This window comes from Thalassophryne amazonica, chromosome 17, assembly GCF_902500255.1.
Source record: "Thalassophryne amazonica chromosome 17, fThaAma1.1, whole genome shotgun sequence".
Lineage (NCBI taxonomy): Eukaryota > Metazoa > Chordata > Actinopteri > Batrachoidiformes > Batrachoididae > Thalassophryne > Thalassophryne amazonica.
In genome coordinates this window covers 35605183-35631878 of record NC_047119.1, presented here as the reverse complement: position 1 = coordinate 35631878, position 26696 = coordinate 35605183, and the positions used below count along the sequence as shown (strand labels likewise).

The 26696-nt window shown below is 41.2% G+C and overlaps 1 protein-coding gene across 4 annotated transcripts in view; it reads right to left on the bottom strand.

Annotated features, from left to right (window-relative positions):
- Nucleotides 1-3645: 3645 nt before the first annotated feature.
- Nucleotides 3646-26696, bottom strand: part of kcnn2 (potassium calcium-activated channel subfamily N member 2) — a 95214-nt gene continuing 72163 nt past the window's right edge. For 3 of the 4 annotated variants that reach the window (XM_034191875.1, XM_034191876.1, XM_034191878.1), the window contains exons 8-9: nucleotides 23234-23303; nucleotides 3646-4695 (exon numbers count right to left, since the gene is read on the bottom strand). In XM_034191875.1, coding sequence (XP_034047766.1) covers nucleotides 4420-4695; nucleotides 23234-23303 — 346 coding nt within the window. In that variant the 3' untranslated portion in view covers nucleotides 3646-4419. The remainder of the gene's footprint in view (nucleotides 4696-23233; nucleotides 23304-26696) is intronic. The other variant, XM_034191879.1, reaches the window with a different exon arrangement.

Here is a 26696-nt window from a genome sequence, read left to right as displayed (position 1 = left end):
TTTCTTCCTGTTAAAAGGGAGTTTTTCCTTCCCACTGTTGCCAAGTGCTTGCTCACAGGGGGTTGTTTTGACCGTTGGGGTTTTTCCGTAATTATTGTATGGCCTTGCCTTACAATATAAGGCACCTTGAGGCAACTGTTTGTTGTGATTTGGTGCTATATAAATAAAATTGATTTGATTTGATTTGATAATTTGGAGAGATTACGCTCCTGGTGTGCAGTGAGTACCTTATATGGCAGCACCCTCACATCGGGGTGAATGTGAGGCATTAGTGTGTAAAGTGTTTTGAGCGTCTGATGCAGATGGAAAAGCGCTATATAAATGCAGTCCATTTACCATTTGCCATCATTTTACTTGTCCTTTAACCTGGTTGTTCGCAGATGACACGTGCACATTCCCAGATTTGTTGTTGCAAAAAATTCTGTTTTTCAACAACAGATTTTTTTAAAATGGTTCCTGATATGTAATTGTTGTACCACAACCCCTGGTACACTGCTACTATTTTCATGTATGTTTGCTATCTTTGAATTTTACCAGAAATTTCTTCGGTTTCCAGGCTCCAGCTGAATTACAGGATAGCGAAGTGTAATCCGAATGCAGACTATTGGTGCATGAGATCATCTGGGCACCTTTCGACTACTCCTATAAATTCATAGTGAGTAATCAGATGAGATTCTATGTATTGCTTTTTACCTACTATATTGCTAGTATGCATATTTGGCTGTAGCCATCAGGTCTGTGCAGTTAATAAATTCAACTCATAAACTGAATGGAGACAAATTCTGAAATTGTGAATTTTGCACAGACCTGATAGCTATAGTGTTTTTCTGGTTTATAACTATGTATGTGTATACTACAAAACCAAAATAATGGCAAATTTTACCCATGTAAATGTGTTTTCACTAATTGGGAACTTAGTGCAGCAGATTTGCAAATGGTGACAAAGGATCAAATTCGGCAGAAATAGTCCTCAGGCAATCCTCTTTTGAAAAAAACTATTGGCCACCTGAATTTTCAGTTGGCGTTCAGGTAGAGGTCAATTGAAGAATTACACAGGAGTCAAAATTAAAGATGCTCCAATCATATTGAAACCTATGCCACATTATTTGCCTGATCATAAAGATTCCAAAAAGGTATAGTTTGGTCTATCTGTGACTGAATTCTATGGAGTTATGGGATAAAAACAGCAAGAATGGTGACAAAGGTCAGTGTTGGTTTGAACAGGGGTCAAAAGATAATGTTGCTCCAATTTTGGTAAAAAGTGATGCAAATTACTAGTTGAGTTAACACGGTTTAAAAAAGGAATAGTTTGGATGATGTATCGTCCTTATTTATCACGTTTTGGGGTAACATATGTCACATGTCATAGAATCCAATAGACGTAGACCTTGTTTGACCTTTACTTTGGAGACCAAGCATTCAACACTGTCAAAACTATTCCATTTATTAATCCTATTAGCTCAACCAATAATTTGCATCATTTTTTACCAAAATAGGAGCAACGTTAACTTTTGACCCCTGTACAAAATGAAACTGAGCTTTGTCACCATTCTTGCTGTTTTTATCCCGTATGTTGGGAAGGTGTCGTGACATGGACCCACAACAGGGGGCGTTAATGAACGGACAATGGATAAGCCAAAAGTAACAATTTAATGTTGTGAATCGCACAACGAAATACAGACAATAACAATAATATGGATTGTCAATTATACACAAAGTGACGTGTGGGCAGGCTCGAAGATAGAAGACGTCTGGCAAGAGAAGAGCCGGATCCCACACAGCTTCCACCACCAACAGATCTGAAGAACACCAGAGCCGCCAAGCCCTGCGCCCCAGGTGGCCACTGTCTTCAGCAGTCTGACCCGGTACTGCTGGCAGAAAAAAGAAACAGTTAATGGTGGGTGTGTGAATAAAGCTTAGTTCCTCCGGGAGGGAGAACCTCCACCTCCAGAAACAATTTCACCCGTGCAGCTCCTGTTGGTCTCTTTCCTGGATGGAGTGAGAGGCGAAGAACGTCGCCCTCCCACTGTCCGCCAATCCAGCTTCCGACAGAGCCCGCAGGAACACGGCTGCACACAGAACAATATTTTAGACAACAATAATCACAGCAGAGAAGATTACCTGGAACGGTAGCTGATTTCTCGGCGAGGAGGTGGAGTTGCAGTCCGGCTTATATGGTGATGAGTTGGACGAGTGACAGCTGGTGCTAATAAGTGACAGCTGTCACTCCCAGCAGCTCTGAGGCCCTCTCGTGCTTGAAGCCCGCACTCCAAGCAGGGTGCCATCTGGTGGTAGTGGGCCAGCAGTACTTCCTCTTCAGTGGCCCACACAACACCGTAACTCCATAGAATTCAGTCAGAGATAGACCAAACTATACCTTTTTGGAAAACTTATGATCAGGCAAATAATGTGGAATATTTTTCAATATGATTGGAGCATCTTTTAATTTTGACATGTGTGTAATTCTTCAATTGACCCCTACCTGACCACAGATTGAAAAGTCAAGTGGCCAATTGTTTTTTCAAAAGAGGAGTATCTAAGGAGTATTTCTGCCGAATTTGATGCTTTTATCACCATTTGCATGATTGTTTCAGTTATCTGCTGCACTAACTGCTTTTACACACACGCACACACACACACACACACACACACACACACACACACACACACACACACACACACACACACACACACACACACACACACACACACACACACACACACACACACACAATATATATATACGGTATATATATACCAAACACATATTTTCCATCATCACAATCCAATATGACGTATTTTCACACAATAATCATGTAAAAAATGAAGCAGGTTTGTTAAATAGCATATATTTTTTTAATTGTATATTTAGTTTTTGTCGCATACATTATCATCTCTCAACACCGTCCAGACTAGACATTTGTCATTTGGTGACAACAATGTTTTGAGTGAACCATTGGTTAGTGGGTGGCCTGCTAGAACAGGGTTTGATTGACCAGATATCACTCATGCATTCTGCGCTCTGGGAGCCAAGGTTGTCTGAACCTACATGTGATGATCCATGTAGTAAATCTAGTAAACACTCCAGGGTTCATAGATGATATTCCAAGTGATAGGCCAACAATGAAGATTCAAATTTTATTTATATTTTTAAAATTCAGGTTAAATTCCTAATCTCAATAAAAGACAGTTGGTTTTATTCACTTTTCTTTAGATTTGTCTTGGGCCTGTGACTAGAGGAAATAAATAAAATGTGAAGTACACAGTCATTAATAGAACATACGTATCTTAACTCAGGTCCTGGAAATTTTCAACCATGTGCTCGTTATGCTGAATCCACTCCTTAACGGCTCTCCATTGTGTTATGTGCTTGTCCTCATCAGCGTATAAAAATAAGGATTTTATTTTTAAAAGGTAGATACGGTTTCTATGAGTTGTGGATCAGTGTTCAGCATTTGTTGTCAAGCTTGGTGTGATGGTCAGCATAAACAGCACAGGGAGAGAGGACAGGAGTTAAGACACATCAAGAGAATGGGAATTTTTTGTTCACCGAATAGATTTGTGTCGTCCCAAAGAACAGACCTTCTTTGGGATTAGTCACCAGCATTACCCGCAACTTGAATATTGACAATAAACCCTTATCCAAACATCTCAAATGTTCTTGTTTTAATGAGCAACACATCTTTATATCATAATTCAGTCAGCATTGAAGTGCATTGGTTAAAAAGTAAGTGCAAGTACAGATGCATTCATTTTGACTAGAGGTTACGTTATTTGCAATGTCGCCCTCCCCCCAAGAGTACTCATTCTACAGGGACGCTCTGCAAAATAAAACTGCTATAGGTAATGCTGTTGCTAACCTAAACGATATATGCTCCCCCCTATTTTAAGCTTTTACTTTATCTCCAAGGGACAGCATGAAGGGTTTGATCTGCCTTCTGCTGTCAGTTCAGTCCATCAAACACAGTGCCTTTCCTCCAAAACCACTGTCATGCTCCCTGACTGATGTCTCAGTGTGCTTTGAGGAACATGGCATCTGAATCAATCCAGGGGAATCAAAGGTCTGTGAGAAGCACTATTTTAGTGCAATAGTTTCACACTTGGTAACCTTGTCACATAAAAGTGGTTGCCTCTGCATAGAGATGGAGTAGAGTTCTTATCACAGCCCCATCAATAGGCCTTTGTTTTAACTGAGAGAATTTGTGGTCATGTCACAAGAGCAAGGATAACATCATCATCTGAGGTAATAAAAAAAACAAATAACAGCATGAAGTTATCCATTAAAATGCATTGTCCTCAGTACCTTGGATTCTGTCATCAGAATTTGGATAATACTTATTGAAACCATAAGGCTTTACGATAAATGCAACTCAGCCATATGATGGCAAAAGTCTCAAGTGGAGGCAGTTCCCGCGGGCTCTAGCTGCTCTCGGAGGAGGTTGGTGGCGCCGTGGAGGAGGACCGCCGTCGGGACACTGACTGCGAGCGTTCAGTGTTGTGTTTGTCATAAGGCTGGAGCTGCACCTCCAGGAAGTCCCTGTGCTGCTGACTGATGACCTGGCTGATGAGTCCTGGCAGAGCCTGCAAGTTACTCAGTAGAGTCTCCAGCTTTGTCTCCAACAAGCCAATCCTCTTCTCCATGTCCTCTCCTCTCTCGTTCAAGTCCGATATCATGTCATACATGATGTTCTGTGTCTGGAACAGGGCAGAGGGAAGTGGCTTTACTCTCGGGGTTGTCAAATGTGAACACAAACTGAATTAAAACTACTTCAATAGATGTAGACATTCTGAAAAGGAAAAGGACATCAGAGCAGATTGTTTTACAAAAATCCAAACAAACACAGATGATAGAAAATTTATTTATTGGCTCAAAAGAATAATTGTGTCATGGGTTCCGCTGTGCAACAGTCTGCAATAATGGCCAACACAATTGTTACCACCAGTCAGAATTCTGTGACATCATAAGGTGGGATCAAAATAAATAAATCAAGATCTTTCTTTAAATGTTAAATTAAGAGGTAAAACAAACATTTATGAAACAGATCCAGATGTAACATGCCAGATTAACCCTCTGCTAAAACATACAGTGCCTTGCAAAAGTATTTACCCCCTTGGGCTTTTACACATTTCATTATTTTTTATACCATTTCGAACACAAAAAGTAATTCAGGGTAATCTACTATATAACATTTTGTCAAATATTCCTCATTAAACTTAAACTGAAAGTAAATCTCTACAATTTGATATAAATTAAATAAAATATCAAAGCAGAGATAATGGGCTGCATAAATAATATCAACTTTTGGTGTAACACATGTAAATTATCAGTTTGATTGCCAATTTTCTTAAGATAAATCAGGGGATGGATACATGGACATTTCCAAGTCACTAAATATGTCTTGGACTTTATTTACATCAATTATTAATAAATACAAACAGTATGACATGGAGCAGACATTTCTCATAAACAGAATGATTGTGCAACAGGAGACTACTGAGGGAAGCCACCAAGACACACATATGGCAGCTCTGAAGCAATTATAGATTTGTTTCTGTGTAAGTGTTTGGAGAGACTGTGCATAGGACAAATTTGGCTTGTTGCATCACCACTCATAGGTTCATGGTGGAGTGGAATAGAGAAGAATGTTCATAAAAGGGAACAGCTCAGATCTAGGCTTGAGTCATTCTGGTAAACTGTAGCTGAACGTTTAAGTCTGATTTTTCCAGACAATCGTTCTCTGCTTTGAGAATGGTCTACTCCACACAGATTTACCATAGACTGCCACACTGTATATTTCTTAAAGGCATATTCACTCACTTGGAAATGTAACCCGTATCCATCCCTTGACTTTTCCAAAAAAACCCAAAACAAAACAAAAACTGGCAATATAACTGATGATTTACATGCGTCATACCAAAGGGTGCCATTACTTATGCAACCCATGATCTTGGCTTTGGCATTTTTATAAATTGTAGAGATTTGTTTTCAGTTAGAGTTTAAGGAAGATACTTTTAGAAATTTTATTACACAGAAGCCTGAATTACTTTTAATGTTTGTAATTAAAATGTGTAAAAGCCCAATGGAGTGAATAGTTTTGCAAGCCACTGTATATTGCAACCATAAAGAGGTGTTTATGTACAGTAACCTGCACCCTCCTCTGTTGGATGGCAACAGGGACAGAGTCAAAATCAATATAAACCGTAATTGGAATGTTAGAATGATTTATGGGACACATTCTTCAATTGTAATAACAGCAGCTTTAAAACAAAATTAATGTCAAAGCTAGGCCATGTTTGCTGCAGAAAATTTATGAAAGAGTGTAGCTCTAAATTTTACATGTCCCAGTAAATACTTTTATTATGATGTTGTCGCAGAGTAACAGTAATGTAATTCCGTTTGTTGAAATTTCAAAATGACCATTTGTGACTTCAGAAGTGCAGAGCCTGAAAGCAGTAAAGTAAAAAAAAGAAAGAATAAGTCACGACTGTAGCGTTATCAGAGTAGTTTTATGCTACATAGTCCCAACCTTGAGACCAGCACATTTCTGATAAAGACTGACCTTGAAGGGTATATTTTATAGGAACACTGTACAAGAGGTTTCCACTGTTGTCCATCGGTCCTGCTCACTTTATGTGGTGCTTTTTGCTTTTTGATGGAAACAACCAACAGTTATCAGACCTCAGCTGACCTTATCTTAAAAAATTCATGCCATGACAGAAATACATTCAGATGCTGAGTGGGATTGATTTTGCTGGAGGACAGTTTATGAGGTATTATTCAATAGAGGACTAATAATCCTTGGCAGCCTCGAGGCAACACCATTTATCACTTACCTTGTCTGGTTCTGTTTTAAAGTGGGAATAATGGGACAGGTTATTTGTGTGAATCAACAAGGACTAAAGTAGTACTGACATGACCCAACCCAGCAGTTAGTGCAGACCAGGCTGTGCAAGACTGGCATAAAATTCAGTCTTGGTTTTTTTTTTTTTTTTTTTTTACAATTTTATTAGACTACATTTTAACAGTTTGGGTAATCATAAGATTAAGGACACAAATATTTAAAGGGCTCATACAGTGTAAAATCTCCTTAATCTTTGCCTTTTACTGTCAACTTTGACAGAATTTGTGCATAAGGAAACTCACTTGCTACAGTCAGGTTAATAAGTATTTGTTCAGTGACACACTTTTTGAAAATTTTCCTCTATACACCACCGCAGTAGAGTTGAACTTAAGCTATCAAGATTTGCTTCTAGTGTAGACTTTCAGCTTTAATTTAGGGGGTTTAACAAAACTATTTTGGAATTACAGCCATTTTTATACGTAGGACCTGAAATTTTCAAGGGTCATAATTACAGTGTTGAGGACCCCAGGGGCTGGAGAAGGCCAAGGGCACACCAGCGTTTCAAATGGCTGTGGCAGATAGATGGTTATTGTATAGATGCCAGGTTGGACTGGTTATCTGTCTGGGTGGTTGCCATCCACGACCCAACTGTGGTGTCATGGATGCGGAGAACAGAATCAACGCAAGCTCACAGACTTGACTTGAATAGTACATACAGCCAGTTTTCTTTAGACAAGTCAGGGGATGGATACATGAACATTTCCCAGTCACTCAATATGTCTTGGAATTGATTGACATAAATTATTAAGAAATATAAATTGTGTGATACTGTGAGGTAAACATGGAATATGCTGCTAAAATAAATAAATAAATAAATAAATAAAACTGAGTGTGCAAGGAGACCAGTCAGGGAAGCCACCAAGACACCAATAACAACTCAGAAGAGGTTATAGGCAAAAAAACAAAAAAAAAACAAAAAAAAAAACAGCCTGTTTCTCTAACTTTTTCATACCAAAAAAAAAAAAAAAAAAATTAAGGCTGTTTAACTCCCCAGATATACAAAACCAATAATAATTTACAAATAAGTTTAGTTAATCATGACAACAATACATATATGCGGCTATCTATAAGACTGTAGAGTCATTTTAAACAGTCTGAGAAACACTTCTTAGTTATTTAAAATGTGATATTTTTACTAGTATACTCACAGACCACTAGGGGTCGCTCATGGCCCACAAGTGGCCCATGGACCACTATTAGAGATATACACTTAGGATGCATCACCCCAGTGTGTTTGGGGTATTTTTGTTTTTTTATTGGTAACAAGCGGTAATGGAAAAGGTGTGTAACACAACTCCTTTACATACATAACAATTTGACACACGTAATTTTCTGTTACACCCACTTACAGGCCTGCATGCGTGGCTATATTAACACATTATCTGCCAAGCATTAAAATCACATTAAATATCTGACAATCACACAGACCTGGAACAGATTAACTTTCTGGATCCAGAATTATATCTTAAACAACATGAATTATTTTGAGAAAAACAACAGTTGGTTTCTGTTTGTAAGTAGAAAATAACAGTATGTAAAGTATGAACTGTGATGGTATCATGTCCTGGGGGTTTAAGATGTGAAATGTTCCCTTTCTGATAGACTGCACTGGAAGAGTGTTTGGTTGTTCCATCTCTGGATATTCTGTTAGCATAATGATGTGTCCTTGAGCAAATCAGTGAACCCCAAATTCCTCCAAAACCAGGCATACACTTGGCGTTGTTGTTGTTGGTGGTATGTGTGAGTGTGTGTGTGTGTGTGTGTGTGTGTGCGTGCGTGTGTGTGCGTGCAAATAAAAATGTCAGAACATTCACCCTGCTGTGTGTGCACATGTGATTATAAAGGCCCCTTCACACATAATACGAATGAGGCCGAAATAGGCCAAATCAGGCCGAATGGGCAAAAGTTGCAAAGCTCGAGACAGACAGACTGGCTGGACAGACTTCCGGCCAGCTGTGTACGAATGCCATACAAATGCCATCCGAATACACAGAATGTGTGTCGAAGCTGCCACAAAATGATTCACGCACATTCGGTGTGCAGCAGCTCCAGAATCCCGGTAGAATGCGTCTGGAACACAGTAGGAAACAGGAGGAAATACAAACAAAGTAAAAAAAGAAAAAAGAGAACACAGTACAAAACACCACAATGCCGGCAGAATGCAGCAGGAATATGCAGAATGCACCCTCAATCTTGTATGTGCCACCCAAAGTCTGGGTGGACAGTGGGGGGGTGTGCCAGGGCGAGCCCTGTGGCCGGTCGTCGGAAGACCTGCCATGTCCCACATTACGTCAGTAGATGGGTGGGATGTCTCCCCCCCTCCCCCCATTGCACGCTCTCTCTCTCTCTCTCTTAAAAATCAGCGTGGCACAGCGCGGTCTGTTCTCTCCCTGCTAGATTTCGAGTGACATCCAACCCATGACATGATTACAAGTCAACCAGGGTCCCCTGGCAAAGACATAACTGTAGTGGATGTAATCGCGTGTGATCATGTCAATACGGACATCACATCACTGACGTGCACACCCACAGCGATTATTACCTGTAAACCAGTCTGCAGTGCATCGCAGACAGTCAACCCATGATCATGGGACTGTGGTTCACATACATCAGTCCATATAGTGGATCAGAGACATAATCCAGAGGACAGGTACAGCAGATTCTGTTATCAAAATAGCGGCCGCATCCCAACCTGATGCACGAGTGCTCTCGCCCCTCCCTGTGTCACTCCTTCGCTCTCTCTCTCTCTCCTCTTTGTTTTTCATTTTACTCTGTTTTTTCACCCCCTCTCTGTCTATTCTCTTTGTTTCATATTTTTTACACCTTTTCTTCACTCGCTCTCCCTCAGCCTCCAGGATCTCAGCGACATGCTGCTCTGTCCAGACCAGTAGAGGCATTCCCCTCTCGAGGCTGTGGGAGCAATCAGCTGGCCACACTGTAGTACACGTCTGTGTCCTGGCTGTCAGTTAATGAACCACATGATGAATGGACTGTGTGGACATTGCAATTGCATGTTATGTGCCGTGACACCCAGCGTGCTATTGCGCTGTCCGGTGGGATGGCCTGCTGGCCGCTGAACGCCGCATCATATGAGATTTATATGTTGTGGTGGGCAACGCTTTTGTGAGCTGACTTTGGGAGCTGACAGTGGGATTGGAGGGTGGTCAGTAGGCTGCTGCATGGTTGGTGTTTGCAGAGCGCTGTGACATGCACCTGGAGGCGTCCCAAAGCTGTTTATTTATTTATTTTTACTTCTGTTGTTGCCGCCTGGCCATGCTGTATATGTCATAATAGGTGTATTCCAGCTGTCACATCTCGGTCAGGTGTGTTGTGTGGCAGCGCGCTGGTCCTGTGATACGCATCAACTTGCCGTGCACCAGCTGTGCGTTGTGCGCACCTGCACAATGTGTTACAGTTGTGATGATCATAATGTCTCACATACATTATGTCACCCATGGGAGGGGATGACAATGTATCTGTTAAATTAGGTCCATCATGGACATAACAGCCCATCTAGATGTGTGCGCTGTGCTGGACAGCGATCACACTTCTACCGCCGTTTGAGCTGGGACCAGCTGTAGTAAGTGCACTGTGACTGCTGTTGGAGTTCTTTGGATTGCACGTAGACTTTGGCCGAGTGTGGGTCGAATGGGCATTCGGTTGACATTTGCCCTCATCCAGCTTGTAGTGTGAAGGCTGGCTCAGTTGGGATATTCGGCCAAGATTCGACGTGGCTGAACATTTCGTATGGCCCCTCGATCGCAGCCCAAATGGTCCGACTTGCGGCACGAATGTTGCGACATCTGTGAAATGGCAGTATGACTGCATCTTGGCCGCCGTTTGATTTGGTTTCCAATGTGAGCACGATGCGAATGTGGTGTGCATGTGCTGTGGCCGCATGGACGTGCCGACTGCTGTACGAGGTGTTCGAGTGCAGTTCGACTTTGCACGACTGTCGTCTGAGTCCTCCTTTGTGCGCCATTCCACCTCATTCGTGCTATGTGTGAAATGGCCTTAAGGGATTCCCAAAAAGCGCTTTGGGAACAAGTGCCACAAATGTCTATTACACAAGGGGATGTGTATTATTGTACAAGTACTCCCACACAAGTGAAAAGGACAACCAATCAAACATATGAAGAGAACATTTTTACCCTGGGGGGAGTTCCATAGCAAATATTTTATTTTCCTTTTAACACTGTCTGCAGGAGGACGCATGAGTGCACATTCATGAAATTTTGAAATTACCAGGAGTTACCTTTGATCTCGCCTGATGCGCATTCCCCGGGCGTGCACACTAACAGATGTCAGATGTCAGAGGTGTTATCTGGTTTCAAACACAGCGTTTTTAGTTTTAGAAGAATTTATTTCTCGCTAACATTTACAAAATGTATCAGAAACATATCGGATTTCTTGCAGAAATAGGATGGTTTGGAGTATTTTCTTTTTTTTTTTCTTTTTTTTTTTTGCCTTATTGGATTATTTTATTCCAGAGAGCAGCCAACAGATGTCAGCGTGCATTTCTCCTCTGATTGGCTGTCACCATATGCTTCCCAGCATCCGTCGCGTAATGCTCTGTTTTTTTGAACTGTTCATTAATTTTTTCTATCCCCCATATAAAAGCTAATAAATAAAATTACAGTGGTGACAAAGAAAATTCTTTTTATGACTTAAATCTTAGAAATTTAAAAGGCTGTACAGCTTTAAGATGAAAATAACAGAAAAATAATTTGCTGCATTAATCCACTATATAATTTCAGAGTTACAGGACAAGAAAACAACGAGTGAGCAGTGTTATTATTGGAGGGCATAAAATTCCACCTAAGCAACAATAAATTGCTCAGAGAGAGAGAAAGAGAGAGAGGAGAGAGAAGACAAGCTAAACTCTATGTGATTCAGGTCACATTACATGAATGTCTGCATCCTACTTTATGAGGCTCTTAAACGTGTAGCTGCATTGTGATGTTCACATGGTGCTGCAGTGGTGATGCAGCTGCCAGTGATATGTTCAGCTCCATTTAGTTCATTCTACCCAATGGGAGCATAAAACCATACTGCCCTCGTATGGTAGAAGTGTAATATAACAATCCAACCAGCTAAAGCCATCTTATCCAATGCCCACTGCTTACTTCTGGCTGCTGTTTTACAGCACAAAGCCATTGGACAGTAATATTAATACCTTTTGCTGGTTTAGTTCAGTTTGACTGTAGTCTGTGTTTGAATGTCAAAACAGTCCGCCTTTTTCTCCTTTATTTCTTTCTCTGCCTTTACTTCTAGCTGAGTCATCAGATCACAGTGTGTCTCCCTTCCCGGGTTACAGATTCTGCTGTGTCAGGTTGGCGAGCAGCCTGATCTTTCCCTGAGGTTTGTCAACTTCTCTTTAGTGCATTTGGAGGCAAACATCATGGAATAAATAAGGGAGAAAAATAGTGTTGGATTTTTGCTTTTTTTTTTTGTTATCATCCTGTAATGGTCACAAAAAATATGTCATGGATTGCTTGGGCCCAACCCATGAAGGACAGCACACTGACAGAATTAAAGGAGGATGAAACACTCAAAATATAAGGCAATGCGAAAATACTTTTGGTCTTATGAACATTGTGTTCTTTATAATTTACAGTTGTTTAGTTAATTATTAAGATCATATTTTCTTATGCACAATTTGTATATGTTCAATAAAGCCCTTTTATCAATCAATCACAAACAACAATTACGTTTTTATATGTCTGCAGGAGGCCTTGCATGTGTGTGTACATGTGCGTTTGACGAGAGTGAAAGTAATGCAAATCAAGGAATATTTGTAGAGCACCCTCTGTGCATTTGCTGTTATTAATGAGACAAATTTAACTCCATAGGACGTTAGCTTTGAGTTCGTGGAAGTTAGCGTGCATGCTAATACTGCAAAATGTCTTGTAAATGACTGCAGAGGTGTTATCAGGTTACAAAAACAGCATTTTCAGTTTTAGAAGTGGTTATTTCTCGCTAGCATTTACATAAAATATGTCAAAGAGGATATACAGTGAGGAAAATAAGTATTTGAACACCCTGCGATTTTGCAAGTTCTTCCACTTAGAAATGGAGGGGTCTGAAATTTTCATCTTAGGTGCACGTCCACTGTGAGAGACATAATCTAAAAAAAAAAAAAAAATCCGGAAATCACAATGTATGATTTTTTAATAATTTATTTGTATGTTACTGCTGCAAATAAGTATTTGAACACCTGTGAAAAATCAATGTTAATATTTGGTACAGTAGCCTTTGTTTGCAATTACAGAGGTCAAACGTTTCCTGGAGTTTTTCACCAGGTTTGCACACACTGCAGCAGGGGTTTTGGTCCACTCCTCCATACAGATCTTCTCTAGATCTTTCAGGTTTGGAGTTTCAGCTCCCTCCAAAGATTTTCTATTGAGTTCAGGTCTTGCAAAATCACAGGGTGTTCAAGTACTTATTTTCCTCACTGTATTTACACACAAACAAAATAAAGTTTTGCAGCTAGCCACCAGCCTGTGACGTCACCATGCTAACATCCGCAATATGTCTAGTAAATAAGTTCAGAGGTGTTACTGGGTTCCAAAAATGTCATTTTCAGTTTTATTTCCTGCTAGCTTTTACATAATATATGAGAGACATACAGTGAGGAAAGTAAGTATTTGAACACCCTGCGATTTTGCAAGTTCTCCCACTTAGAAATCATGGAGGGGTCTGAAATTTTCATCTTAGGTGCATGTCCACTGTGAGAAACATAATCTAAAAAAAAAAACAAAAATCTGGAAATCACAATGTATGATTTTTTTTAATAATTTATTTGTATGTTACTGCTGCAAATAACTATTTGAACACCTACCAACCACCAAGAATCTCACACAGACCTGTTAATTTTTCTTTAAGAAGCCCTCTTATTCTGCACTCTTTACCTGTATTAATTGCACCTGTTTGAACTTGTTACCTGTATAAAAGACACCTGTTCACACACTCAATCAATCACACTCCAACCTGTCCACCATAGCCAAGACCAAAGAGCTGTCTAAGGACACCAGGGACAAAACTGTAGACCTGCACAAGGCTGGGATGGACTACAGGACAACAGGCAAGCAACTTGGTAGAAGACAACAACTGTTATGATTATTTATTAGGAAGTGAAAGAAACACAAGATGACTGTCAATCTCCCTCGGTCTGGGATTCCATGCAAGATCTCACTTTGTGGGGTAAGGATGATTCTGAGAAAGCTCAGAACTACACAGGAGGACCTGGTCAATGACCTGAAGAGAGCTGGGACCACAGTCACAAAGATTACATAAGTAACACATGATGCTGTCATGGTTTAAAATCCTGCAGGGCAGCAAGGTCCCCCTGCTCAAGCCAGCACATGTCCAGGCCCATTTGAAGTTCACCAGTGACCATCTGGATGATCCAGAGGAGGCATGGGAGAAGGTCATGTGGTCAGATGAGACCAGAATAGAGCTTTTTGGAATCAACTCCACATACCATGTTTAGAGAATGAGAACAACCCCAAGAAAACCATCCCAAACCATGAAGCATGGGGGTGGAAAATCATACTCTGGGGGTGCTCTTCTGCAAAGGGGACAGGATGACTGCACCGTATTGAAGGGAGGATAGATGGGGTCATATATTGGGAGATTTTGGCAAACAACCTTCCCTCAGTAAGAGCATTGAAGATGGGTCATGGCTGGGTCTTCCAGCATGACAATGACCCCAAACACACAGCCAGGGCAACTAAGGAGGGGCTCTGTAAGAAGCATTTCAAGGTCCTGGAGTGGCCTGGCCAGTCTCCAGACCTGAACTCAATAGAAAATCTTTGGAGGGAGCTGAAACTCCAAACCTGAAAGATCTAGAGAAGATCTGTATGGAGGAGTGGACCAAAATCCCTGCTGCAGTGTGTGCAAACCTGGTGAAAAACTCCAGGAAACGTTTGACCTCTGTAATTGCAATCAAAGGCTACTGTACCAAATATTAACATTGATTTTCACAGGTGTTCACATACTTATTTGCAGCAGTAACATACAAATAAATTATTTAAAAAAAATCATACATTGTGATTTCTGGATTTTTTTTTTTTTTTTTTTAGATTATGTCTGGCGACCCCTAACGGGAACAGCTGAAAGACAAAGAAGAAGATTATGTCTCTCACAGTGGACATGCACCTAAGATGAAAATTTCAGACCCCTCCATGATTTCTAAGTGGGAGAACTTGCAAAATCGCAGGGTGTTCAAATACTTATTTTCCTCACTGTATATAAACACACAAAACAAAGCAGTTTTGGACGTCACAGTGAAGCTCTACTCTGATTGGCTGTCACCCCCGCCATTCAAAAACAAAATGGAACAGACTGATACAGAATGCGACATTTTAATCTCTTAAAATACCTCTTAAGTTATGTCAAGGTTAGCCATCTTTGAACTTGTCCAAGGTCTGTGTCCCAAGAATGTTCCCTGTCAATTTGAAGACTGTGGCAGAAATAGGACTGAATTTATGCTGAACACAGACAGACGAACAGACGGACGCAAAACCTTCACAATACCCGATGGCCAAATTTGATGGCCTCAGGTAAAAAAACAGAATGGCCACTGGGTGGGCTCTCCAACAACAACAGTTTCCATATGAGATTTAATCAAGGGGGAATTCTGTATTAATCCTGTCTGCCATTACCAATTTTTGATACCCGATTAGCAACAATTTTGGAGAAACAATACTGGATACCCAATCATGGCCTGAAATTGGGTGTACAGTGGTACCTCACTATAACGTGGTTCACCTTTCGCGGCCTCGCAGTTTCGCTGATTTTTTTTAGTCCAATTTTGCATGCTTTTATTTTTTTTTTTTTACAGCGCATTGTGTTCTGCGTCCTCATCAAGCAGGCCGGTTGCAGCACGGCGAAGGGAGAGCATGTGCATTGTGTTCTGCGTGTCTGTTTATAAGAATCTTCTCCCCAGAAGAAAAAAGAGCACCAACAACTACCCATAACTGTGTTCTTCACTCGGAAAAAGACACCCGCACCGAGGTGTCACTCAGTGGAAAAAGACACTACAGCAGAGCGGCGCCAGGACGAAGAGGCGCGATCAGAGGAACTGCGAAATACTGGTCAGTCATTATTAATAATTTCTTATGTGTCCAACCCCGTAGGTTGATCGTTAAAATTAAATTTGTTAGTTCTAAAAGCCATCATAATTATTTATAGGAAAATGTTCTATTTTTATTTCTCAAACAAATGTTTGGGCCTGAAAACAGGTTTTGATCTTTGGTTTCATTCTATAATGCTGGTCTTATTTTTCTACTAAGGTTTGAACTTTGTGAGTGTTTACACACGAGAGAAAAGTGAGAAAATGTTAATGCCTGTTTGAGAAAAGTGTATAAAGTGTGTAGTGAGGGGTTTTACAGCCTTAAAACGTCTATAATAATTGTAAAAAATAACGCTGACTACTTCGCGGATATTGCCTATTGCGGGTTATTTTTAGAATGCAACTCCCGCTATAAACGAGGGACCACTGTAATCAGTGGTAAAAGTAGCATTGTAGAACACTATATATATATATATATATATATATATATATATATATATATATACGAGGTCTATTAGAAAAGTATCCGACCTTATTATTTTTTTCAAAAACCATATGGATTTGAATCACGTGTGATTGCGTCAGCCAAGCTTGAACCTTCGTGCGCATGTGTGAGTTTTTTCACACCTGTCGGTTGCATCATTCGCCTGTGAGCAGGCTTTGAGTGAGGAGTGGTCCAGCCCCTCCCGTCGTTTTTTCATTGTTTAGGAATGGCTCAGAGACTGCCGCTTTGCTTGATCAAAATTTTTTCAGAAACTGTGAGGGACATCAAAGTGGACACCATTCGAGAAATTCAGATGGTTTTTGGTGAAAATTTTATGGGCTTCAAAGAGATTACGGAGTGTTACTGTCACTTTAAGGATGGCCCAGAGCGACTGGTGGTGCGCCGCGCTCCGAAGCCACCATCGACAGGCTGAGCGACCATTTCATTTCTAAACGGATGGCTGTATGGATCCGTGACCATCGTGTGCAATTTCTCTGGTTATCACAAGAGCTGGACATCAACCATTTTCCGGCAGATTTCACTTTTAACAAGAGATTTTGTCATGGAAAGTCGAGCGGAGGCTTCGCATGTCACGATGGATTCGCTACTGGAACGAGACAAAACCACCTCCGTTTTGGTCTCACAGGACGGCTTTGAGATGGCATTCAGACAGCTGTCGGTGGTTTTTCCATCGAGTGATTATCCGAGAAATTGTGGATGTGCCTGGACATGCCAGAACATGTCCTGTGAGGCTTCATCACGGCGTTGCTTTGCGCCATGCAGCACAATCGACAGGCGTGAAAAAACTCACGCATGCGCACGAAGGTTCAAGCTTGGCTGACGCAATCACACGTGATTCAAATCCATATGGATTTTGAAAAAAATAATAAGGTCGGATACTTTTCTAATAGACCTCGTATATATATATATATATATACGAGGTCTGTCCGTAAAGTATAGGTCCTTTTTATTTTTTTCAAAAACTATATGGATTTCATTCATATGTTTTTACGTCAGACATGCTTGAACCCTCGTGCGCATGCGTGAGTTTTCCACGCCTGTCGGTGACGTCATTCGCCTGTGAGCACTCCTTGTGGGAGGAGTCGTCCAGCCCCTCGTCGGAATTCCTTTGTCTGAGAAGTTGCTGAGAGACTGGCGCTTTGTTTGATCAAAATTTTTTATAAACCTGTGAGACACATCGAAGTGGACATGGTTCGAAAAATTAAGCTGGTCTTCAGTGAAAATTTTAACAGCTGATGAGAGATTTTGAGGTGATTCTGTCGCTTTAAGGACTTTTCACGGTGCGAGACGTTGCGCAGCGCTCTCAGGCAGCGTCATCAGCCTGTTTCAAGCTTAAAACCTCCACATTTCAGGCTCTGTTGATCCAGGACGTCGTGAGAGAACAGAGAAGTTTCAGAAGAAGTCGGTTTCAGCATTTTATCCGGATATTCCACTGTTAAAGGAGATTTTTTTAATGAAAGACGTGCGGGCGGATTGCATAGTCGGCTCGCAGCCGCCGCGACGCTCCGCCACAGGAAAAACACCTCTGTTGGAAGCCTTGAGGACAAGTTGGAACATCTCCCGTACTTTTCTGCTCTGGGTGTGAAATGTTTAGTTATTCCTCGGCCTCTTTTAGCAGTAACGGTACATGTAATAAGTGCAGCTTATTCGTAGCTTTGGAGGCCAGGCTGGGCGAATTGGAGGCTCGGCTCCGCACCGTGGAAAATTCTACAGCTAGCCAGGCCCCTGTAGTCGGTGCGGACCAAGGTAGCTTAGCTGCCGTTAGTTCCCCCCTGGCAGACCCCGTGCAGTCGGGAAGGCAGGCTGACTGGGTGACTGTGAGGAGGAAGCGTAGCCCTAAACAGAAGCCCCGTGTACACCGTCAACCCGTTCACATCTCTAACCGTTTTTCCCCACTCGACGATACACTCGCCGAGGATCAAACTCTGGTTATTGGCGACTCTGTTTTGAGAAATGTGAAGTTAGCGACACCAGCAACCATTGTCAATTGTCTTCCGGGGGCCAGAGCAGGCGACATCGAAGGACATTTGAAATTGCTGGCTAAGGCTAAGCGTAAATTTGGTAAGATTGTAATTCACGTCGGCAGTAATGACACTCGGTTACGCCAATCGGAGGTCACTAAAATTAACATTGAATCGGTGTGTAACTTTGCAAAAACAATGTCGGACTCTGTAGCCCTCGTATATATATATATATATATATACGAGGGCTGTCAATAAAGTAACGGTCCTTTTTATTTTTTTCAAAAACTATATGGATTTCATTCATATGTTTTTACGTCAGACATGCTTGAACCCTCATGCGCATGCGTGAGTTTTTCCACGCCTGTCGGTGACGTCATTCGCCTGTGAGCACTCCTTGTGGGAGGAGTCGTCCAGCCCCTCGTCGGAATTCCTTTGTCTGAGAAGTTGCTGAGAAACTGGCGCGTTGTTTGATCAAAATTTTTTCTAAACCTGTGAGACACATCGAAGTGGACACGGTTCGAAAAATTAAGCTGGTTTTCAGTGAAAATTTTAACGGCTGATGAGAGATTTTGAAGTGATTCTGTCGCTTTAAGGACTTCCCACGGTGCGAGACGTTGCTCAGCGCTCTCAGGCAGCGTCGTCAGCCTGTTCAAGCTGAAAACCTCCACATTTCAGGCTCTATTGATCCAGGACGTCGTGAGAGAACAGAGAAGTTTCAGAAGAAGTCAGTTTCAGCATTTTATCCGGATATTCCACTGTTAAAGGAGATTTTTTTAATGAAAGACGTGCGGACGGGTCCGCGCGTCGGGACGCAGCCGCCGCGACGCAGCCGCCGCGACGCTCCGCCACAGGAAAAAGACCTCTGTTGAAAGCCTTAAGGACATGTCCTGCCTGTTATACAATTTCTCATATACTCACTCCACTGAAAGCCATCAAAAGCCGCCTGGATTTTACAAATGGTTATCAACACGGAGGTGTTTTCCTGTGCCGCCGCACCGCGTCGGCTGTGTCCCGACGCGCGGACCCGTCCGCACGGACCCGTCCGCACGTTTTTCATTAAAAAAATCTCCTTTAACAGTGGAATATCCGGATAAAATGCTGAAACCGACTTCTTCTGAAACTTCTCTGTTCTCTCACGACGTCCTGGATCAACAGAGCCTGAAATGTGGAGGTTTTAAGCTTGAAACAGGCTGATGACGCTGCCTGAGAGCGCTGCGCAACGTCTCGCACCGTGAAAAGTCCTTAAAGCGACAGAATCACCTCAAAATCTCTCATCAGCCGTTAAAATTTTCACTGAAAACCAGCTTAATTTTTCGAACCGTGTCCACTTCGATGTGTCTCACAGGTTTAGAAAAAATTTTGATCAAACAACGCGCCAGTCTCTCAGCAACTTCTCAGACAAAGGAATTCCGACGAGGGGCTGGACGACTCCTCCCACAAGGAGTGCTCACAGGCGAATGACGTCACCGACAGGCTTGGAAAAACTCACGCATGCGCACGAGGGTTCAAGCATGTCTGACGTAAAAACATATGAATGAAATCCATATAGTTTTTGAAAAAAATAAAAAGGACCGTTACTTTATTGACAGCCCTCGTATATATATATATATGTATCGGGCCAAAAATCGACAATAGGAGCCTGCCCTTAGTCTGGTGCCACATTTCAGATGCATCCTCTGAAATCAGGTCAGATATATAAATAGATGCATGTGGCAGCCTACGGTTCACATTAATGCAGTTTTAGCCTGTTGTTGCGTTTCATGTCATTGCCGCTCTCTAATGTATTCATTTGTACCAAACAGACAAAGAAAAAAACCTGTCAAGATGGCGCAATTATAAGTCAACACATTAATTCATTTAGAAGTTACTGGAACAGGATGGGGCAGCACAGTGGCTTAGTGGTTAGCACTGTTGCCTCACAGCGAGAAGGTTGTGGGTTCGATTCCCGTGGGTTTTCTGTGTGGAGTTTGCATGTTCTCCCCGTGTTTGCGTGGGTTTCCTCCGGGTGCTCCAGTTTCCCTCCCACATCCAAAGACATGCGGGTTAGGTGGATTGGAATCTTTAAAATTGTCCGTAGGTGTGTGTATGGGTGTGTCTGTGTTTGTTTGTCTATTTGTGGCCCTACGACAGACTAACGTCCTGTCCTGGGTGTACCCCGCCTCGCGCTCTATGACTGCTGGGATAGGCTCCAGCCCCCCGCGACCCTTAATTGGACTAAGCGGTAGAAGATGGATGGATGGATGGAACAGGATGATGGTGTTGTGATGTATAATCAGTAAATGCAACAGGCTTTGATATTTAGAGCAGGGTTTTACTGTTGGGTGACCCTGCTAGGCCCGTCAATGGCTCTGGGGGGGGGGGGGGGGGGTCCTATTAGGGAAGGCTGGGTAAACGCTAACAGGGTGGCTTCTGATTGCTTCAGCTTGACTCAGTTTAGGCTTGATGCAACTTGATGTCCACTTTCCATACTGAGCACAGAGTTACCCTGAGCTCTACTGAGTATGCAATGTACGCAGGAGTTCACCCGGAGTTACGCAGAGTTGCGCCATGCTGTCCCAAGCTGAGTGCTGGTTGAGGCAAATGGGAGTTTGACCCAGTTCCAGAAAAAATGATGTGCTGAGTGGTATGCCAGGTGTGAGAGTAATTTTCAAGATAAAAGCAATGTTGCAATGATAAGGAAATGAGACAAGACGCAAAGTAGTGATCTGGATCACTACCAAAATTTAATCAACTCTTCCTTAAGTCAAGGATCATCCCTCGACAAAATTGTCAAAATCTATACAGTGCTGATGGATAGAAATTCCTTTTTGATGACTGACTAACCAACAGACAAATTTTTGCTCAGATTCCAGATTTTTGAGCAAAAAAGTTAAATAAGACGTACAGTAGTGTTCAGAATAATAGTAGTACTATGTGACTAAAAAGATTAATCCAGGTTTTGAGTATACTTCTTATTGTTACATGGGAAACAAGGTACCAGTAGATTCAGTAGATTCTCACAAATCCAACAAGACCAAGCATTCATGATATGCACACTCTTAAGGCTATGAAATTGGGCTATTAGTAAAAAAAAGTAGAAAAGGGGTGTTCACAGTAATAGTAGTGTGGCATTCAGTCAGTGAGTTCGGCAATTTTGTGGACCAAACAGGTGTGAATCAGGTGTCCCCTATTTAAGGATGAAGCCAGCACCTGTTGAACATGCGTTTCTCTTTGAAAGCCTGAGGAAAATGGGACGTTCAAGACATTGTTCAGAAGAACAGCGTAGTTTGATTAAAAAGTTGATTGGAGAGGGGAAAACTTATACGCAGGTGCAAAAAAATTATAGGCTGTTCATCTACAATGATCTCCAATGCTTTAAAATGGACAAAAAAACAGAGACGCGTGGAAGAAAACGATGATCAAAGACAGTCTGGCGTTACCTGTAAGTGCTGTGACAGTTAGAAGACGCCTGTTTGAAGCTAATTTATTTGCAAGAATCCCCCGCAAAGTCCCTCTGTTAAATAAAATACATGTGTAGAAGAGGTTACAATTTGCCAAAGAACACATCAACTGGCCTAAAGAGAAATGGAGGAATATTTTGTGGACTGATGAGAGTAAAACTGTTCTTTTTGGGTCCAAGGGCCACAGACAGTTTGTGAGACGACCCCCAAACTCTGAATTCAAGCCACAGTTCACAGTGAAGACAGTGAAGCATGGTGGTGCAAGCATCATGATATGGGCATGTTTCTTCTGCTATGGTGCTGGGCCTATATATCGCATACCAGGTATCATGGATCAGTTTGGATATGTCAAAATACTTGAAGAGGTCATGTTGCCTTATGCTGAAGAGGACATGCCCTTGAAATGGGTGTTTCAACAAGACAATGACCCCAAGCACACTAGTAACCGAGCAAATCAACAAAGTTAATGCCTCGCAGATGTGAAGAAATCATGAAAAACTGTGGTTATACAACTAAATACTAGTTTAGTGATTCACAGGAGTGCTAAAAAAGCAGTTTGAACATAATAGTTTTGAGTTTGTAGCATCAACAGCAGATGCTATTATTGTGAACACCCCCTTTTCTACTTTTTTTTTTTTTACTAATAGCCCAATTTCATAGCCTTAAGAGTGTGCATATCATGAATGCTTGGTCTTGTTGGATTTGTGAGAATCTACGTAATCTACTGGTACCTTGTTTCCCATGTAACAATAAGAAATATACTCAAAACCTGGATTAATCTTTTTAGTCACATAGCACTACTATTATTCTGAACACTGTATATCTATCAGTGATGCCTGCTTGTAATTAAAGTATGCCAGCAGCGAGCGGCTTCATGATTCCGCATGTTCTGCAGTTATGCAAATATCACAAATATTGCATTTATGGAATGATCAGCACAGAGTGTTAATAATACTGAACTCGAAAAAAAAATATAAATAAAAAATATAAAACCACAATCTCAGGCAAGCTACATAAAAGTGATACAACACTTTCATTTAGGAAAAAAGAAATTGAAAAAGACATACATTTAAAGCAAAATGGCAACCTTTGTTTTTTTTTAAATTTTTTTTATTTGAAAAATAATCGTTACTCTCCTTTTTCTTCAAGGTACAGAAACAGGAACATAGATGACCAGTGTTACCACAGAATCTTATTTCGGAATCACCACGTGAAAAGCCTGTCTGTTTATTTGACACCTGTAGACTTTGATTTTTTTTTTAAACATGCATGCAACACAATCACTCATTTGACACAAACGTATCAGGGTTGTCTATTGTGATGTATAGTGCATCAGACTATCTTACCTTAGCAAGGTCCACTAGTGAGTTTGCTTGGTCATTCAGCTTGCGTTGCTCCATTTTAACACTTCTCAATCTGAACACAAAACCATTCACAACGCCAATAAATAACGCTACCAGAAGGTATGAGTCAATTTGTGCACACACAGGGCATTCGCACCGAGAGCACTCCTCAGACATGCACAGGGTGTGTGGACAGAATGCAGGGATTGCAAGGGTCAGTCTGTTTGGCTGAGCTGCATGCAAGTGGAACGGAGACCACAGAGCAGGTAGAGATCAGCTCCACACCCTCCTCAACCAGTACAAACAAACAAACAAACAAAAAAAAAACAAACCCAAAACTGTAGACTCCTTTCAGTCAGTGGAACCTCTGAAAGATGAATCCGTATTTATTGTACCATATTAGGAACAAGGCAACCCTTCTGTGCTAGCTAGTAAGTTCTTTCAGCTTCTTCCTTTTTTGCTTGAGATCGAAATAATAGATCTTAATATCGATTTGTGGCACATTTTATACTGGATGCCTTTCCACACTATATTGAGGATGGATACAGGTGGAATGGACTGGGAACCTTCTGTTTTTGGAAGCAAGTGCACTGACTACTTGGCCACTACGCAGCCCTCAAACCCTTCTCTGCTACAGTCCTCAAAAAGTATTAAATTCTAAATGAAAAAAGTTATACTTTCAAAATACTCAAAATACAGAATGAATCAATTGGTTGAAAAAAGATTCAGTGTTTTGAAATGCTTGAAGGACGTGACTACGGGTACAAAAGTTGTATCATAAGAGGGAGTGGCTATAGATACGAGACATTTCTGTGCATGCCCGGCAGTAGTACTGTGTTCATGGTGCTCCGACACTCTGAGAAGCTCAACAGAACCCAGTAGTATTAACAATATATTGTAGTATGGATGGAATGTTCCATTCAATGAGGAAGCCTTGCTGAATGGAACATTCCATCAGTCAATCAATGAAAATACTCTTTCTATTGTACAAATGAACAAACATTCATTATTTGTTTTATATGACAGTTAAATAGATCCAATGTTGGAACATAAACAGTAAATGGAACCAAATTCCATGAAAAATGGCAGAAATCATATAATGGGCTATTTTTCTATACAATGGGACAAATAATCAATGCCTTTTAATATACAATCCACCAGTCAAATGACAAGGATTTATTTGAGTGCTATATAATACTTAATTAAATACCAGATATGCAGCTGAGCCATGAATGAGGGCAGGAATTAATTTTGGTGACTATGTTTGATTTACCATAACATGCGCATTTCATCTCAGATAACCAATGGGGCTATTCCACAGAGTTCTGTTCCTTTGTGTTTAATCCTGAATAGCAAATCGGGGCACATTTTTTAGCATCATACTGCATCTAACTCCTTTATCCATCCTTGTCAATCTTGAACAAACAGTATATGTAGTAGAAAACTACTATTTCAGGCATCATCGGCATCAGATTTCAGATTTGAAATCAGGATCAAATTTTTGAACTGTTCAAAAATTTCATCCTGATTCTTGAAATCATTAATAGTGCATAGTAACATCGGGGTATTCATAGTCTTAACAGCTTCAATCATGCTCAAATTTCTTTAAACAGGGTATTCATAGTGACTATGGATTGAAACTTCTTTGATGGTGCCTCATCGGGGTAAAAATTTGAAGCTGAAGCAGCGTTTGCTGAGGTTTTTGTTCAAAGTTGAACAGCTCAATCATGTCTGGCTGAGGGTGCGCTTTGGAATAGTCCTGTAAAATCATACTCCAAACAACAAATTTTGTGAATAAATAAATCCTGTCTTCTGTGAATTCACTCCCTCCCCCGTGTGGTAGTCGTACTTACCGAGCACATCCTATACTCTGGGGTATCAGTTTTGACTCAGCTCTTGCTGTACATGTAAAACACTCAAAGTAATGGGGGAAAAAATATGGCTGGAATCTGTCATAGCCACCATGCACTGCTACATGTGCTACCATTGGGCACGTGTGGAAAAGTTTCATAGCTATAGCCACGGTCACTTGGCATATGACTTTCATAGCTGTAGTCACATTCATGCTTGTATGCTCAAAACACCATTGGTTTGTCCAAATGGAAATGGACCTTCGCTATATGATCTTTTTCTTTGTCGTTCTCAAAAAAGGGTTTTGAAAATGCTGTAGTATATATGCCAGGCTTGTATGTGGCACTATAATGCTGCCACAAAAAAAAAAAAAAAAAAAAACATGCAGAGAAGAAGACGTGGAGCATGGGCATAAAGCAAAAGCTGAGACATTGTTTCTAGTTACTTCACTTCTGCTTCGACTAAACTACAAGAGAATGTTGACAATAAGCTCAGTATCTTTGGTAGCATAAACACTAGTCTGTAGTCCGCCATTGTTGTTGTTGTTGCATGACGTCTTGGGGCCGAGGTTAAGGCTGAGGTTAGAGAGGTGGGGCTATGACATCATCATTTCACAAAAGTTTGCATGTCGGTTGTACACATGAAAACGTATAGGGGTGATTCTTAGACTACGGGCACTTATTATGTCCTTTGATCATATTGTATGAAAAACAGAAAAAAGGGGAAATTTCACACTTTTATAGTTATCTTTACAATGAAAGTGTTTCAAGAAATTTGTTCTAGTAGTCTATGATGACTTTTTCACCTTTTTTCAGCATCATTATATGCAAATATTGCTGTTTTGTGCTTGTCCACACCCAGACTTTTGATCTTCAACGATAAAAATGAATGGTAAAAAAAACGTTTTTTCTAATGTTTTAAAATATCTCTGAATAAAATATCAGTAAAATAATCAAAACATAATTGGGGTATTCAATGTCATACAACTGTTGTGATTTCACAACAACAAACAGTTGCCCCAAGGCGCTTTATACTGTAAGGCAATGGTGTGGTGGAAATTACATTTACAAGGCCAATAGTGCCCGTAGTTAAAGAATCACAGGGTTTTGAGATTTATCCACTCTGGGACCTCTGCTTTTGCAGATATGCCCAGACCCGTCTCTGTGTGGACGGACCCTATGGCACTAACATAGAGTGGACAGTGTGCTTCCCCCACCCCCTCCAAATGAATTCCTGGGAACGCCCATGAGAGCAAATAATCGACAAAATCCTCTGCTGAGATGATTGTTTGGATCAGAGATGTGAACCCTGTTGGTTCTTAATGGTACTCCTTTGAACCAAACCTGCTCTGTTTTAGGAATTGAAAGCAAATGAGACTGAGACTGGTCGACAGGACTCACACGGAGAAAAGTGAGTCACACCCATTCCTGTGCAATGCAGGGATTTTTTTTGGGGGGGGGGGGGGGGGGTGCTGAAGACAGGCAGATGTGGAGCTAAGACTAACTGCTGATCAGACCAACAGAGGGCGCCACTAGAGTCACCAAAGGGAAGTCAAAGTAACATGACAACTGAAATGTTCAATCAAAAATCTTACATTTCATGATTGTAACAATAT